Source organism: Electrophorus electricus, chromosome 4, assembly GCF_041902795.1.
Source record: "Electrophorus electricus isolate QZ-2024a chromosome 4, ASM4190279v1, whole genome shotgun sequence".
Taxonomy (NCBI): Eukaryota; Metazoa; Chordata; class Actinopteri; order Gymnotiformes; family Gymnotidae; genus Electrophorus; species Electrophorus electricus.
In genome coordinates, this window is record NC_137500.1 from 30,199,534 (window position 1) to 30,214,698 (window position 15,165).

A 15,165-nucleotide genomic window follows, 5' to 3' on the forward strand; every position below is an offset into this window, starting at 1 on the left:
TCTATTTCCCCAAATGATGACAGCAAAATGTATGTTAAAACTTTAAGAATTATGTTAATGTAATATGGACAATTTTGAGTAAAAAAACAGCTATCAATCTCATAATTAGATTTGCATGTATCTTTTTTTTAGTATCGTGAACCTAATTGGAGGACTCCAGGCATCTGTGCCCTCCAATAGCACGGCTGAGCCATACGTTTCTGCAGTACTGAAAATCACCAACTTTACTCTCAGTTCCAGTCTAGGCATGTCTGATCAAACATTTTTTCCTCAGTCAAGTTAATTAAATATGTATTGCAGTCTATTGCAGTTTTCTGTATGTAATTGAATGATTGATTTTCTATTCATTTGTACAGGCAAAATGAACCTGTGGGCAAGCTTGAGAAACCTGAACCTTAGTAACCTTGACAGCCTTACCAAACAGGTCAGGTGGTGCTAACAATTATTCCTAAACAGATCCCTTTCCAGTAACACAAATTCATTTATTCCTGGATTGTGTAAGCACTGATTACTGTCACCGCGCCCTCCCGCTCCCAGGAGTGTCTAGCATGCATTGCCAATGATTTAGGTTTTGGTTATTTGTCATTTGTCTTTGCTTTGGCCATGCCTCCCTCAGGTGCTGTGTGTTGTGCCTCATCGTCCACATCAACTAAAGATTGTTCTGTCACTAATTTGCCTTTTTTGTTAACATGCTTTTGTCCTCATGATCTTGTCAGCCATTGCAAGATACGCTGGATTAATTTGTTATCGTTAATGCACATTTATATTCGGGTTTGGTTTCATTTGTTTTATTAAACGTTTCAGTTGGAGACTCTTCCTTTTTTTGCTGCACATTCTTCACCTGTAACAACCCCCTTTTTTATCCAGGATGCTATTACAACCATCTTTTTATTCAGGATATTATTTCCAGGGTGACTTTACATGTCCAAATTGTAAGAACTATTCAGTAGCTACATGGAATAAGTGCCATATGAGTCATTAAATATATGGAATAAATGGAAGGTGTCATGGACCTTTTTGGTTTTTTGGAAAACCCCCCCCCACCTTTTTTAAATTAATGCCATCATGTTTGGGCTGGAGGGGAAATAAATGTGGACTCACCATTAAATCTAGAGCTAACTCTACTACTGTGTTTAATAATAATTCCAATAAATCTACAGCTAACTCTACTATTATGTTTAATAATATTCACATGAAATCTACCACTAAATCTAGTACTATGTTTAATAATAATCACAGCAAACATCTAAGAAAAAAAAAATACTGTGAGATGTGAAATGTATTTGTATTTATTAACTTGGTAATATTTTAATGAGTAATATTCACTGTCTGGTGCTACAGCTTGCTGGGGTCCTGGATCTTCTGCTACCTTTCCTAGTAGATGAACAGGCTCTGGGTTTACCACCTCAGTTTGCCCAGGCCGTACTGGGGCCTGTCCCAGAGCTTGTCCAGATCCTCTCTGGGATGGCTGACCAACTCACCTTTCACAGGTACACTATACCCCTCCCCCAAAACATCATTTGTCTTTGTGTTTATTTTGTTTATGTTTCGTTCTGTTTACTTTGGTATTTGGTTCATTCAACATATCCTCATCTGTTGATTTTTAATGTGCTCCTTAATTTACTAACTTGTCCTTGTGTGTTCGTGGCTTCCCTGTCTCACCGTGTTAACTGGATAGGCTGGAAGGCATGGTCACTGCTCTTGTCAAAAGCCTGCAGGGCACGCCGACGTGGGACTCTGCACTGTCCACTCTAACCATGGTCAGAAATGTCATGGCAGCCATGGTCCAAAGCATACAGGCACAAACCAGTAAGAGAAGTGACATGCAACAACAGCACACCGCCATGAGTCCATAATGATACACTTATGATCTTTGTATTAAATTACATTTTGTATGTATTAATGATGCAAGCTATTTGTAGTATTAATTTATTATGATATTGTATAGTTTGTTGGAATGCTTCTTCACAGTCTTAACAAAACAGCTGTAGACTTAAGCAGTTTGAAAGTGTATAACAGAAAATAGCAGAAATTGTATTTTCTCCACCCCCCAGATTTCATCAACAGTTTCTCAAAGCTTTTGACAGATGTTTACACTGGTATACACCCCATGAATGTGTCTCTCATCATTGATGCACTGCCAGATGTTTTACAGTCCACCACAGAAACTGTGCTACAGGTTAGATCCACGTTCCCCTCTGGCCGTGTGACTTTAACCATGTTTCAGAAATTTCTAAACAAGCAGCGTTAGAAAGCACTTTTTGCAGTATAAATATCCCTTGTGTATAGGTTTTGCAGCATTCACTTTGTTCTATAGGACCTAGTTTTGAAAACGTTTTGTATATCCTGTTGTCAGAAAAGAACCTGAACCATGAGCTGCATGCAACAGCCCTGCTGTAGTGGCGTGGTGACAGATTATTGCTGTGCCACTATAAAATGAGAGCTATTGTTGTGATGCACCCATTTTACCAACATAGAAAATGCCACTGAGATGCTTTGTTTGGTTTTCTCATTGTTGTTCACATATGAAAAAAAAAAAACTGAATTGCTTATTTATTACAAAATATTATTATAATATAGAACATTATTATAATGTTATAATTTATAATATTATTATATTATAATATAGTATACATAATATTACAAAATACTACATTTTAATATGGCTCTTATATTGACTTTCTTATATTGTTGCCCTCTAATTGCTTCCTTTTTTACATACTCGCCACCGCCATCATTTACTGTATTTTGGAGAACCAAGCGAAAAAATGTAAGAGATTAAAACTGTTGTTCATGAGCACATTGAGTATCACCAGAAATTATTGCAATGAGTATTGGGCTAACATCGAGAGGTTTGTGTGTTGTTTTGCAACATGAAATACCCTGATGTGCAACCTAAAGCACGTAGAACAGTGTCAGATTGGGCTGGAACTGGATTACTGTTCTATGAGCTTGCTTTAGAAACTAGATCATACAATACATACATGCAAGGTTATAGAGCATCAGTAGGTGGAGAAAACTACAATGACTCACGCATAATCTGCTTCAGGCACTTTCTCTTCTATTGTGTCTGCTTATTTTCCTTATTACTCAGAAAGCATATAGTTACAGTAAAATGACAATCTGAATGGGAATGAACCCTGCTAGGCTACTGAATATTTTCTGTAAGCACACCACAAGTTCTCATTCACAGTCAGAATGTCACGGATGCCGTGTGCTATCTGTTGGAGAAGTATAATGCACATAAACAGCTGGTGTCTGTAACCTCCATTTGTGTTTTTTGCAAGGATTGTTTCTGCTATGCGTATATTGTATATTACCATAGCACATTATCCCTGCACCTGACAACCTTCATTTGATTCCCCCCCTCAGGCCGCAAGTAGCAATGTGCTGAATTGCAGTGTGGTGCAGAAGCTCTGGGACTCAATCAGCCAATTAGCTGGGCTCAACAGCACAGTCTTTGCTGGGTGGTGTAATGAGTATCTACACCCATTCCTCTACATCCTCTCACCATTCCCGGCAGTGACCCAGAATATGACGGTTAGACTTGTGTGCACTGATACATGAATGACAGGCATTTTTGCACTTTATTTTCACACGTTTTGCCTTTTTCTTATCAATTTTGACTATCACGCTATGTTTGTTTTTTAATAGTTTTTTCCCCCTGCTGTGATAGCAGATGTTGACCACTAGGTTGCACTGTATACTCAGGCTAGGACCATTTTCACTCAGTGTATCAAAATATTTTCCACCACTGCTTTACATTGCCTTACCTGTTGTACAGGTGAACGCCACTGTAGCAGAGATTGTATTCTCTCTGGAGGCTCTCTACTCGGCCAGTCTCAATCAGTCCCTTGCCATGCAACATATTTCACAAACCCTTATGGAGGGTGCCAGTGTGTTTTCCAACCTGTTCTCTTCAGTGGGTAGCCAGACTGACTGGAATGGTCTGCTCCTTCAGTTACAGAAGCAGCCAAGGTAATGGACAGCTAATACTCAGTGGAAATGTTTGCAACAATTCAAAGTGTAATTTAATATTGACTCACAAGACACACACACACACACACACACACACACACATACACATAGAGTGAGGGACTGCCAAACAACCACAGGAACATAATGTCATGAGATGCAAACCTTTTTTTAATCTGTCCACACTCTCTGTTAAAGAACCATGTTCTTTACTTGTTTGCACTGACACTATCCCTAAGGACATCTAAGACATGCTGATAGCAGTACAAGGAAAGGAAAATGAAAGGCTAGCTCTTGAATTACAATAATATATTCTCAACAGCACAAAAACATTATTAAATATGCCTATTTATATCATCACCATTTTAATGTACAGAAATAGATTATTGCAAATGCAAGAACGCAATTTACTGAGAGATTTGGAGTTATAAGACAGACTCCAGTTAGAAAGCTAGGTATAATGCAAATAAACATTGGAGTGGGAAATGATTACATAAAGTGGTTGTTATTATTCTGTTATCTGTGCCTCCCTGCTCTTAGATTTATTTATTTTTGTATATCCAGTAATGAACATAGTAGTCACGGGAATCACATTATTATCTTGAAAAATTGATCTAGTCTGACTGGCAGAACATTTATATGCTGGACATAGATCATTGATCACAGCAGAAATTTTCCATGTCTTTTATAATATTTGGAAAACTGTTTTTAGAATAGTGAATAACAGCACAACAAAGACCAATTAATACATTTTATAGCAGTCCAGTTTGATTGTAGAAAACACAATACATCTTAAATTATCAAATGTAGTGTGTAAGTGCGTGTATATTTTTCTCAGTGAATAAAACGTTTGATATAGTGCCAGCACAATCCAGAAGTGTGCTTTCTATTTTGTTCATGATTGTAAAGCACTTACATAACCTTTTCCTTTTCTTCCATTGACCAGCATGTCTATTGTTGAAAAGGCCTTGAAGAATCTAGAACTGCAGGTACCATCAGGTGAACTGAGCTGGAGGCCGTATTTCCTGGCAGTGCAGAGGACCATGGAGTACACCTTGCAGAACACTTACCTTGATGGGAATGCGACAGCGAGCCCTCAGATCGTTATGCAGGCCTTGGATGTCGCTCTCACCGCCATAAACATCAGCAGTGAGAATATACGTAGTTTCCTGAGTAGCGATATCTTCACTGAACCTAATGAATCCTCAGCTGACATGCTCATAAAAGAGGTGGTCAGGAAAATCATTGACCTGAGACTGCTGGGAGATTGGCCTGTGGCTTATGGTCTGCTGGAACAATCGCTTTATATAGAGAATACAAGCCTCATCTTGGAGGCAGTCAGTGAACTCGTTAACTGGTACAGCACCAGTAACAACACTGGAGTGTATCTTGCCGTGGATATCATGCCCAGGTTGTATGAGATGGTAAAGTCAGTCCTGCCAGCTGCCAGCCAGCTGACTACTCCACTGGCATCTTATTCTGATCTCTTCATCAACCTTGTGGGAAACTTCTTGTACACGCTGAGACAAATCAGTAGCACCAGTAAACTCTTTGCCCCCATGGACAAATACCTCAGTCCACTCCAAATGAAACTTATTCAGGGACAAAATCTAATGGATCTCGTGTCACAAGCTAATAGCTCCAGATGGGCTGCACGTGACGTGAGAAGGGAGCCCATCGATGACTTTCTCGACCTCCTTGATATAGACTACCAAACGTTATTTCAGATCCTTTCTGTCCCACTCAGCCCTGAAGAAATTTTGGAAACCATGCACATGTTCTTTGCAAACCCAGACCTTGCTGTCATACTCAAGGGCATGAACAGGGACATGACAGGAAGCTCAGATGAAGGTGAAACTATTGACACAGCCCTAAATATCCTATCTGACCTCACTCTTCCAAACAATCCGCAGAACTTAATGGGGATGTTCATGCAGATTGGCAGTGAAGGATCAGGTCTGGGTTATCCAAACAGGATGGGGCAGTTGGGACAAAGTGTTGGCAGAATGGTAAGAATGGTGATGGCTCTTTCTCAGCAGTCATCTCTGAGTATAGCTCAAATGATTGAAAAGGTTGTGAAAGAGCTGACTTCTGCAGCATTGCATGTCACTGCCCAACAAAGTAATGATAGTAGTGTTGCCATCCTCACAGCCATCAATGACATTCTATCACAGAATATGCAGGAGATGAACAATGTCAGCTTTCAAGTCGAGTCTGTAGTTCAAAACATAATCACCTCCATCCCTGTGTCAGGGTCGCGGTTTCCCCTTGCATCCTACATACTGGCTATAGATCGAACCATTGAAGCTTTCGCGTCCTTTCTACCTATTCAAGAAGCAGTGTGCATCAACATCTTCGCTCAGATGACAAAAGGCTTTGCACTGCTTGTGTCCAATCCAGGAGATATGGATGAAGTGCTGATGTCAACTCAGGAGATTGCTGATTCCCTGAATCGCATCCTCACCCTCACTGGGATAACCACTCTTCCAAACGGCCAGTGCGTCCAGAATATCACACATTCTTTAATCCTGAACAGTGCTTTGGCCACACAAATCTTGTTCAATCTCTCGGCTTCGAACTATTCCTTCGGTGGTGATCTGGAGCGAGGCATGATCCTGAGCCGAGCGTTCAATCAGATGACTTCTGTTCTGCCAGCAGAAGCACATGTGGACATCCAGTCTCTGAAGTTAGCGCTCATCTTTGCTCTTTCTGACGTCTCAAACACAACCCAAATCAGGCCGGCCTTCTTTGAGATCTCCCAGCGAGTTACCATGTCGCTACTGGCATACCTAAACATAAGTGGCTATCCCGTTCTCACGGGGATGACTTCACGCAGCTTAACTCAAATCCTGTTCACTGTGTCAAGTCAAGTGTCAGAGGCAGTCTATGAGGGCCTACTGGCAGACCCATCCTCTGACCAGCTGCCATATGTTCTCAGCTCTCTGAGAGAGGTTGTACTGTCTTCATATTCAATACTACCCGCAGAAGAAAAGCAATACCTTAACGGCTCTCTCGTCTTCATTGAGACTATGGCCTTTGCCCTGAACCACACCAGAAACACAGGGGATAAAGAACATGCAGTGACCATGATTTCCAGCTCTGTCCAAAGCCTCCTGGATGGCATGCCGAATGTCGGCACACACAGCTCAGGGAGCATTATTGGTGACCTGCAACGCATCGTTAAGATGCTCCAGGTCGCCCTGACTTCTGACCAAATCTCGCTAGTTCAAAGCATTGACATGACAGAGCAGATACTGCTTACCATCCAGAACATTCTCACCCAGCCTAACAGCAGCTCAGAGATGGATCTGATCAGGATAATAGTGGAAGCTGCCGGGATGAATGCTGGGTCTTTGCTGAGGACAAATGACACTAACTGGGCTGACAAGTGAGTTGGTTTTTTTTTTAAATTTTTTTTTAAGTCATGCATCGCTGGAACTGGTTATGAGGTTTTAACAAGATAGGGTGTCATTCTGGATTATTAATCTCTAAAGTTTTCTGCATGCCTGGTATTTACCCCTGACATTTACTACTTACATCCTTAAAAGCAACACAGATCCCTGAGTGAAAAGAGAACTCATTTAGGTTAATGGAAATACATCAGTATAATCGATCCTGGCTTGACTCACTTTTAGAACACAGTAAGAGCTGTAGAACATTATGAATGAGTTCAAGCCAGTAAAAATGCTGAAATGAGGTTTTGGTAAGTTAATAGAGCGCTTTATTTTTTTCCCCTCAGACTGCCACTGTTGCTGACAAACATAGCTGACAACCTTCCAGATGACCTTCAGTTTGGTCCCTTCAATAAAACCATCATCAGATGTTTGGCAAACGAGTCCCAAGGTGCATAAATTAAATATGTTTAACTTAATTGTGTTTCTTTTTACGTTTAGTATCCCTTTTCATTCTGAACATTCACAGCGAAGGTCTAGTTCACCCTCGGTATCGGCAGCTTAATTTAGCAAACTTGATTGTCATAATGGCCCAATACCAATTTTGTCATTTACATTTAGTTTCTCTTTCAATATACCATTTCTCCGCATAATTCTAATTTGTCTATCTTATAAAATACAGCCAGTGTGGAGCACCCTGTAAATGACTGTGAATGCTTTAATGTCAGCTTTTCAAAATATTCTCTAGTAAGCCAGAAGTATTTCTGCCAGGCTTTAAGAAGAAGAGCGAAAGCTCCACAGAATCCTTATTAAATCTCATTACCTCAGTTGAATGAATACCATAATATTTTTCTCTCTTATATTTATATTTATATCAGAGTTCAGAGTCTCAATTTGATTTCCTTTCCAAGTGTTGCTTCTCCAGATTCTGTGTGCACAGGCACTGCTGTGGCTGCTCAGCTGTTGGAGTCCCGTTTCTTTGCCACTTTCCTTTAGCGTGTAATGTGGTGCTTGCAGCACTGTGAAGGTGCCTTCAGAGTTAGGCTAGATGGTAGTAATAGTGTGTGGTTTACACTTGGTCAACAATGGTTTTTTCTTTCTTTCTTTCTTTCTTTCTTTCTTTCTTTCTTCTGTTTCCACAGAAAATCTGAGTGATCTGCTTCAGACTATAGACACAGCCTCTGAACTTCTGTCAACCAGCTGGACGAATGACAACTTCAGTTTTATACTTGAGAAAATGGAAATCCAGGTCAGAATTATAGCTCACTAAATAATACACCTGTCGGTGGAGGGTAGAAAAAAGCCTATGGAACTATTTTCCTTAGATAAGGACATTATTTTGCTACCATGAACAATGTTATTTATATAGATATTTAGCACATTCCCCTTTGTACCTTTGAAGCAACTGAGACAATACTTTAATGCCAACTGAGTGTGCTTGGATGTCTTGTATCCAACATGTGCTTGGATGTCTTGTACATAGTTAGTTGGCTGTTCTTGTTGTTGCTGTTAGAAATTCCCTGCTGTTTTCAGTGGGCCTGCTTTTGACGCAATTTCTGCTTGGGACCATGGTTTTACACCCAATAACTCTAATAATACTGAAATTTTTATACCACATCCTTGCTATACTGTTTTAAATGAACAGTTCCCACAGTCCTATGAGAGCACTGCATGACATAATGTTTTCCTTGCTCAAATGCACCTAATTCACTTTGCCAGCTAATTATCAACAAGGTGTGTTTAGGGGTCATAGTGTGCAGTGCAGTGCATCCCTCCCCTGAGACTTGGGACGCAGACTTAACGTAGCTGGATTAGGGAGTCAACCCTAAAGTATTCTGTGTAAGTTTGTTAGTAATTGGCTCACAGATAAAGAAGAATATTCCTCTTTCATCATTCACTGATGGAACATTTAATTCATTTTTAGGGCTATTCAGAATATACAAAGGACTTTGCTGGGACACAAATATGATGTGTTCAACAGCGTAGCCTAACAGCAAATCAAATAAGAATAGTGAAAACGAACCCGAATGCAACAATCAATGTAACAAAACGAAATAGGGTCGAGGATTTCAGCTCTTTAAATAAGCAGAAGTTTAAAGCTGCTCTGCGTTTGGCCGTTCTGGCATCTCCAGCATGCGTGGAGCACCTCACCTCTCCCCCTTTGCTCCTGCAGGTGTGCACCCTGGAGGAGATACACTCACTACAGCAGCTCAGCCAGGATCTGTTCCTGAGCCCAGGCCTGCTGTGCCACACAATTCTGCCTGTCGCCCGTGCCCTTCACAACATCGCCCACAACCTGGTCAACAAGAGCACCGACCTCTACAAGCAGCTCCTTCAGGACCTAGTTGGAGACCCTACCACTTACAACATCAACGTTGACTGGTATTACTAACACGGAATGTCTTACCCTTGGCCCGTATGATCTCCCGTGTGGTGCTTACCTGCTTATCCGTGACTGGAATGTAAATCGACTGTGTTTATTTTTAATGTGTGCCTGTTTGGTTTAGGAACGCCATCCTCTCAAATGTTCTTGGAATCAATGTCAGTGCTTTTGGAATCACTCAAGTCAACATGACCTCATCTTCGAGTAAGGAGACACCATCATTACCTGCATAATGAAAACGATGACTAAGCTTATATAATTTCTGAGTAACTCTTCTCTCCCTGTAGTCTTGTTTTAAGACTGAATATCTTTGTAGGCTGTTTTTTTTTTCTCCCCAGTACTGTCCTATTGTGTTGTTTGTGTTTGGTTATGTAAAACACTGTGTAAATGAACACAGCATTACCTGAGATATACTACAAGCCCGAGTCTGCTGTGGATGAAAAACAAAATTACTGGTACATGTCATGTGACAGATGAACTGAAGCTGGCTGATGTGTTGAAGAACAAGACAATGTTTGTTCTGGATGTCACACGATACACCAGTATTCCTCCAGGAATCTTAAAGATGCTGCTGCAGTCTTCTCTGCCCAGCAGTAACCTGCAGGTACCTTAACCCCTTACCTGCCGCGGTACATGCACGCGCACACACACACAGACACGCATGCCTGCAGACGCACACGAACACACGTATACACATACACACAGACACACAGGAACAAAAAACATTTGCATCCACAATGTAAACTAGCACAAGGTTAGGCTGAGGCTTAAAAAAAAAAACACCTCAGGTATCTTAAAATCATAAAATCATCTTGCACGAGGCACTTATTAATATTACTTTCAACCCCATCTTGGACTAGGTGGAATTGGAAATGGTATAATGCCAATAGCAGTCTCTTTTTTTTCTGGGACTTTGTGTCTGTTCACTGCAGATCCTGGCTTGGGTAGCTAAGCTGTACTACTGCGAGGAGCCCTCTTCCTTGGACCTGGACCCCACGGGGGAGATGATCTTCGAGACCTTCTGCTCCTTGACACCTCAGGACTGGTACAGAGTGGCTGTGCTCCTGGCTTGGCACATGAACCTGGAGAATGTTGTGTACCAGGTAAAGACTTCAGATTCTTGCACGAGAGCTTGGATCAGAACCGTCTACTGTGTTAGCCGAAGGGACCTGGACAGGAGAGACAAACCTTAAACCTAGATCACGGCAGTATTTTCTGAATCATTTGGAGAGCATTTATTTGCATAAGAGGTGCTGGTCGCTCTCAGTTTAATTTCTTTCTTTTTTTTTTTTACCCTTTAATAAAACAATATTTGATAATATTGCTTGTCATAGAACTCTCAGATTGCCATGTAACTACAGTTTTTGTCTTTTGGTTATATTGCTGAATGGAAATAAACAGAACACAGCACTGTGTTTATTGATCATGGATCCTGATTGTTTCGGGAGAAGTATGAGGAAATTAGCTCCTTTTAAATAGGACTTTTCTGGAAAGATTCCCACTGTAAGCATGTGCATGATCATAATGAGAAAAATAAGACACCAAGTAGTGCATTTTCTCTTTCCTCTTGTTTTTCAGTGAAACATGCTGTGTGATTGTTGCTTTAAAAAGCTTTCTTCAGCCAGCACTTCTAAACAATCACTCATTTCCCCTTTCAGCTAATGCTTTCCAGTGAAATCCAGGGTCTGGTGGAAATCCTGATGCAGATGCTGAAGTTCTTAATGGATATGATGCAGAAGATGACTCCTATTCTGGACCACCTGCAGAACTATCTCACCAGCTTCGAAGACTTGAAGTTGATGGCAAATCCTGAGTTCCGTCATGTAAGTGTCCTGGTGCAGGTACCCAGCATACCCTCACATTGTTTTTACTGAATCACATAATATTGGAATTATTAGAATTCTTTGAGTGCTATCCCCTCGGTAGGTTGCCCAGCTGTGACCCTTGTGACCCTCAGTATTTTATGGAACAATAAAATGTTTAAATTTGGCTGACATTTTGTTGCTCTGAATCTTAGACTATGATACTCTTTCATCAGATGACCATCATAGTCTCTCTCCCTCTGTCTCTCTCTCGGTCTCCCCCTCTGTCTTCGTGTCTCCCTCGCTGTCTCTCTCTCGCAGCTGGTAAGGGGGAAGCGTTCCACCATCTCCAGCAGGGCTACGTTTGTTACCATCTCCCGTGCCATGTGCACCAGCGGCATGCTGTCGCTTTTCGGACTCTCTAACCTGCCCAGTATAGCTGAGTCCTCACCCGTGCTCAAGGACCAGCAAACGATGGAGGATCTCATCACCAAGTTTAAAATCCCACGAGATGCCAGTATGTAAACAAATCCTTAGTGACATAAATATGCAGAGAGACAGCATGACGATCCAGTAACACTGTGATCTTACTGAAGACTGCATGTTGTGTGCAGTATTTTTTAATACATTTAATTTTGGGGGGAAATTTGCATGAAAATAAAAGCAGTTTAATTTTTTTTGTAGTTTAAAATTTCAAAGCATTCTTGTAAATGCCTTGACCCTGGACATTCCCATAAACATGAGGACACACAAAATCCATTTAACAAGAAGATCCAGTGCAAATTGCACTCAAATAAACAGTGCTTCCTTTAGAAAAAAAGACCTTTACTGAAGGTCATGGGTGCAAAAACTAAAATAGCTAAAATAAATATAAACCAGACATGCATTTTGCAGCAGGGATATGTTGTTGTTTTTTTGTATTTGCTGTTCCGAATGGCTTTCCTACACTAAATTAATTGTTTCTTGTGTTTCACAGAAGGGTTTAACCTACTGCCTTGCGATTTTGCTTCTCAACCTGAGTATGGGTTTTGAGTGTCATAAGCGATTTTGTAGGCAAAACCGCTGCTTTTGATGTTCGAGTGTTTAAGTAGGAGGAAGAAAAGCAAAACATGATGTCTGTGTTCTTGTTCAGCTCCGTTCTGCACCAGTTTCTACCTGGACATGGTGAGCACCACAGGGGGTGCCGTAGCGTGGGCTTTCCTAAAACCAATGCTGCTGGGACAGGTTCTCTACTACCCAGACACGCCTCTGACCAGGGACATCATCAACAAGGTACCAGCACGCTGCTCTGTCGCACTGGATTTCACTGTGTTCCTTGCAGTCAGGTTAGTTTACTTGATTTTTTTGTCTCGCGTGTCATGGTTCCTTGCAGTCGAATTCCACGCTGCTGCAGTTTGATGACCTGCGAGGGTACGCAAAGGAATGGCTACAGTCCTCGACCTATCTAATTCAGTCAGCACAAGTCCTGAAAAAGTCCTTGCCCATGCTTAAGGTATGAAAGTGTCTGCCAGTGACGCTCACACTCCCAGGGCTAGTAAACAACGCCTCTCACATGTCCTTTTCTGTTGGGCTTCTTTGCAGAACTCTTTAAATAATCCTTTCATCCAAAACTTTATAAAGAAGCAGACCGATATTGATGTGACACAGATGCAAGAAACTCTCACCATGTTCTGTAAGTGCAACATATTTTGTTTGGTGTGGATGCCAGTATGTGATTACTCATTTCAGTCTGAGTCATTATGACATGCCTACAGTACATTACCGATATCATTTTGGGTGGCTTTTAATGTCCGCCTATGAGGCTAAGCAATTAAAAGCACTCAGCGCTCCAGTTTTACCACAAATCATCATTCACTTTTATGAAGCAAAGCCAGAACTGCACAGAGGCATTCTTTCATTTCCTCTAGTGCTTCTTGCACTGTTCTCATTTCAGGAGATAATTACACAGATGAATGTAACTCTTTTTAAAGCCAGCCTGTTTCAGAGTCACGCGCACTTCTGTAGCTCTGGGCTTCTCTCCAATCTTCCACTCCACAGCGAACATCACGGAGCTCCTGGAGAGGAACAAGTTCATCGTGCAGCAGATCAGCACCCTCTCCAACCTGATGGTGAACCTCTCATCCTGCGTCAACTTCAACCGCTACCATGGCTACAACTCCACAGCGGAGCTCGACAAGCAAGCTGAAATGCTGGCCCAAAACCGAGAGCTCTATGCTAGTAAGTCTAGCTCACACACACACACATTCACATACCTGTTCACACACCTGTTCTCACACATGTTCTCTCTCTATTAATGGCTACACTTGTCAGGTAAGTGATGCTCTCACTGAACACATGATAGACTGAAGTGCTATTACCCCGCATATACTGTGATTCACCTAGACGTTTAACAGGTCATTTGACGCTGCTTGACAACTTTGCACCAGTTAGTTTATTAAAAGAAGCTGAAAAAAGTCAGAGAGAAGGAAGCATTTATATTCAAAAGCATTGTTGGTCTTCACAAATATCACGTATGCAAAGCGTCGCACTTAAAGCTGGAAAGTGAAACAGGCAATTCTCGATGGAGTGGAGTTTTGAGCGCAGGATTAGCCAGTGCTGCAGGGTGACGTGTCTGTTTTCTTTCAGGCATAATCTTTAAGCTGCCCCAGGACAACTCCTCGGCTCTGCCCCCCAGCCTGCCCCCCAGAGTGGACTACACCATCCGCATGCACATCGACAACTCCATGAGAACGGACCGTGTGCGAAACCTGTACTGGTTTAAGAACTCGTACGTGTCGCCGATGTTCAGCCAGCGCTACAGCCACGGCTTCGTGTACCTGCAGGAGAGTGTAGAGAGGGCCATCATAGCTGCGCAGACGGGCACACAGGTACAGGAGCCCGCAGTGCAGGTGCAGGCCTTCCCCTACCCCTGCTTCTACAGAGACGAGTGAGTGGAAACGCATGCTTGCGCATACACACACGCGCACATACACACACAAAACATCACAGAACCATCACTATGTGCAATAAATCATCATGGCCTGGACTATTCCAGACACAGATTTCTCCTTGTTTGGTTACAGCAGCTAAAATGTCCTTATTTCATTCCTGTGATAGCACGTGATCCTTGTATTGTGGTCTATTTTGATTTATGACAGACTAATGTGCTTGCGCTATCATTATGAAATATTAATAGGAGTGTAATAAAGATTGCCTCGGCCTTTTTCCGACTCCTCCTGTAATGCTGCATGACCTCTCATAGAACCTGTTCACAGTCCCGTCAGTCAGCTCATACCTTCTCTTCGCCCCCCTGCTGTTCTGTTGGATAATTGATTGTGTACTCAAGGAGGCCAGACGGCTGTTGTGCTCCGCACTCGCTGACTCTCAGCTCTCTCTGTCTCCCAGTTATCTGGTGAGCATCTCCTTTGCCTTCCCGCTGGTACTCATGTTGGCCTGGATGCTGTTTGTTGCCAACTTCGTGATGAATCTCGTTCACGAGCGAGAACTGCGACTGCACCAGGTATTGGCCCGTCTTGCTGAGAATCGGACCCGAAACCCTCCTTCGTCTCGGATTTCCTTGTGGTCTTATTCTGATGCTTGTTGTGACAATTGTTTACATGTGGGAAGCCATGCT

The 15,165-nt window shown here is 42.0% G+C and overlaps 1 protein-coding gene across 3 annotated transcripts in view; it reads left to right on the forward strand.

Moving 5' to 3' along the window:
- abca12 (ATP-binding cassette, sub-family A (ABC1), member 12) overlaps window positions 1–15,165 on the forward strand; it is a 58,643-nt gene that overhangs the window by 19,907 nt on the left and 23,571 nt on the right. For all 3 annotated transcript variants that reach the window (XR_014123367.1, XM_081713206.1, XM_081713207.1), the window contains 22 exons: window positions 133–245; window positions 357–424; window positions 1,342–1,490; window positions 1,679–1,809; window positions 2,055–2,179; window positions 3,373–3,540; window positions 3,785–3,978; window positions 4,922–7,363; window positions 7,715–7,818; window positions 8,510–8,616; window positions 9,541–9,749; window positions 9,875–9,954; window positions 10,224–10,354; window positions 10,683–10,853; window positions 11,409–11,573; window positions 11,874–12,069; window positions 12,685–12,824; window positions 12,925–13,044; window positions 13,134–13,224; window positions 13,590–13,769; window positions 14,178–14,478; window positions 14,937–15,051. Coding sequence is in view for 2 of the 3 variants with exons in the window: in XM_081713206.1 (XP_081569332.1) it covers window positions 133–245; window positions 357–424; window positions 1,342–1,490; window positions 1,679–1,809; window positions 2,055–2,179; window positions 3,373–3,540; window positions 3,785–3,978; window positions 4,922–7,363; window positions 7,715–7,818; window positions 8,510–8,616; window positions 9,541–9,749; window positions 9,875–9,954; window positions 10,224–10,354; window positions 10,683–10,853; window positions 11,409–11,573; window positions 11,874–12,069; window positions 12,685–12,824; window positions 12,925–13,044; window positions 13,134–13,224; window positions 13,590–13,769; window positions 14,178–14,478; window positions 14,937–15,051 (5,500 nt within the window). In the remaining variant the exon portion in view is untranslated. The remainder of the gene's footprint in view (window positions 1–132; window positions 246–356; window positions 425–1,341; window positions 1,491–1,678; window positions 1,810–2,054; window positions 2,180–3,372; window positions 3,541–3,784; window positions 3,979–4,921; window positions 7,364–7,714; window positions 7,819–8,509; window positions 8,617–9,540; window positions 9,750–9,874; window positions 9,955–10,223; window positions 10,355–10,682; window positions 10,854–11,408; window positions 11,574–11,873; window positions 12,070–12,684; window positions 12,825–12,924; window positions 13,045–13,133; window positions 13,225–13,589; window positions 13,770–14,177; window positions 14,479–14,936; window positions 15,052–15,165) is intronic.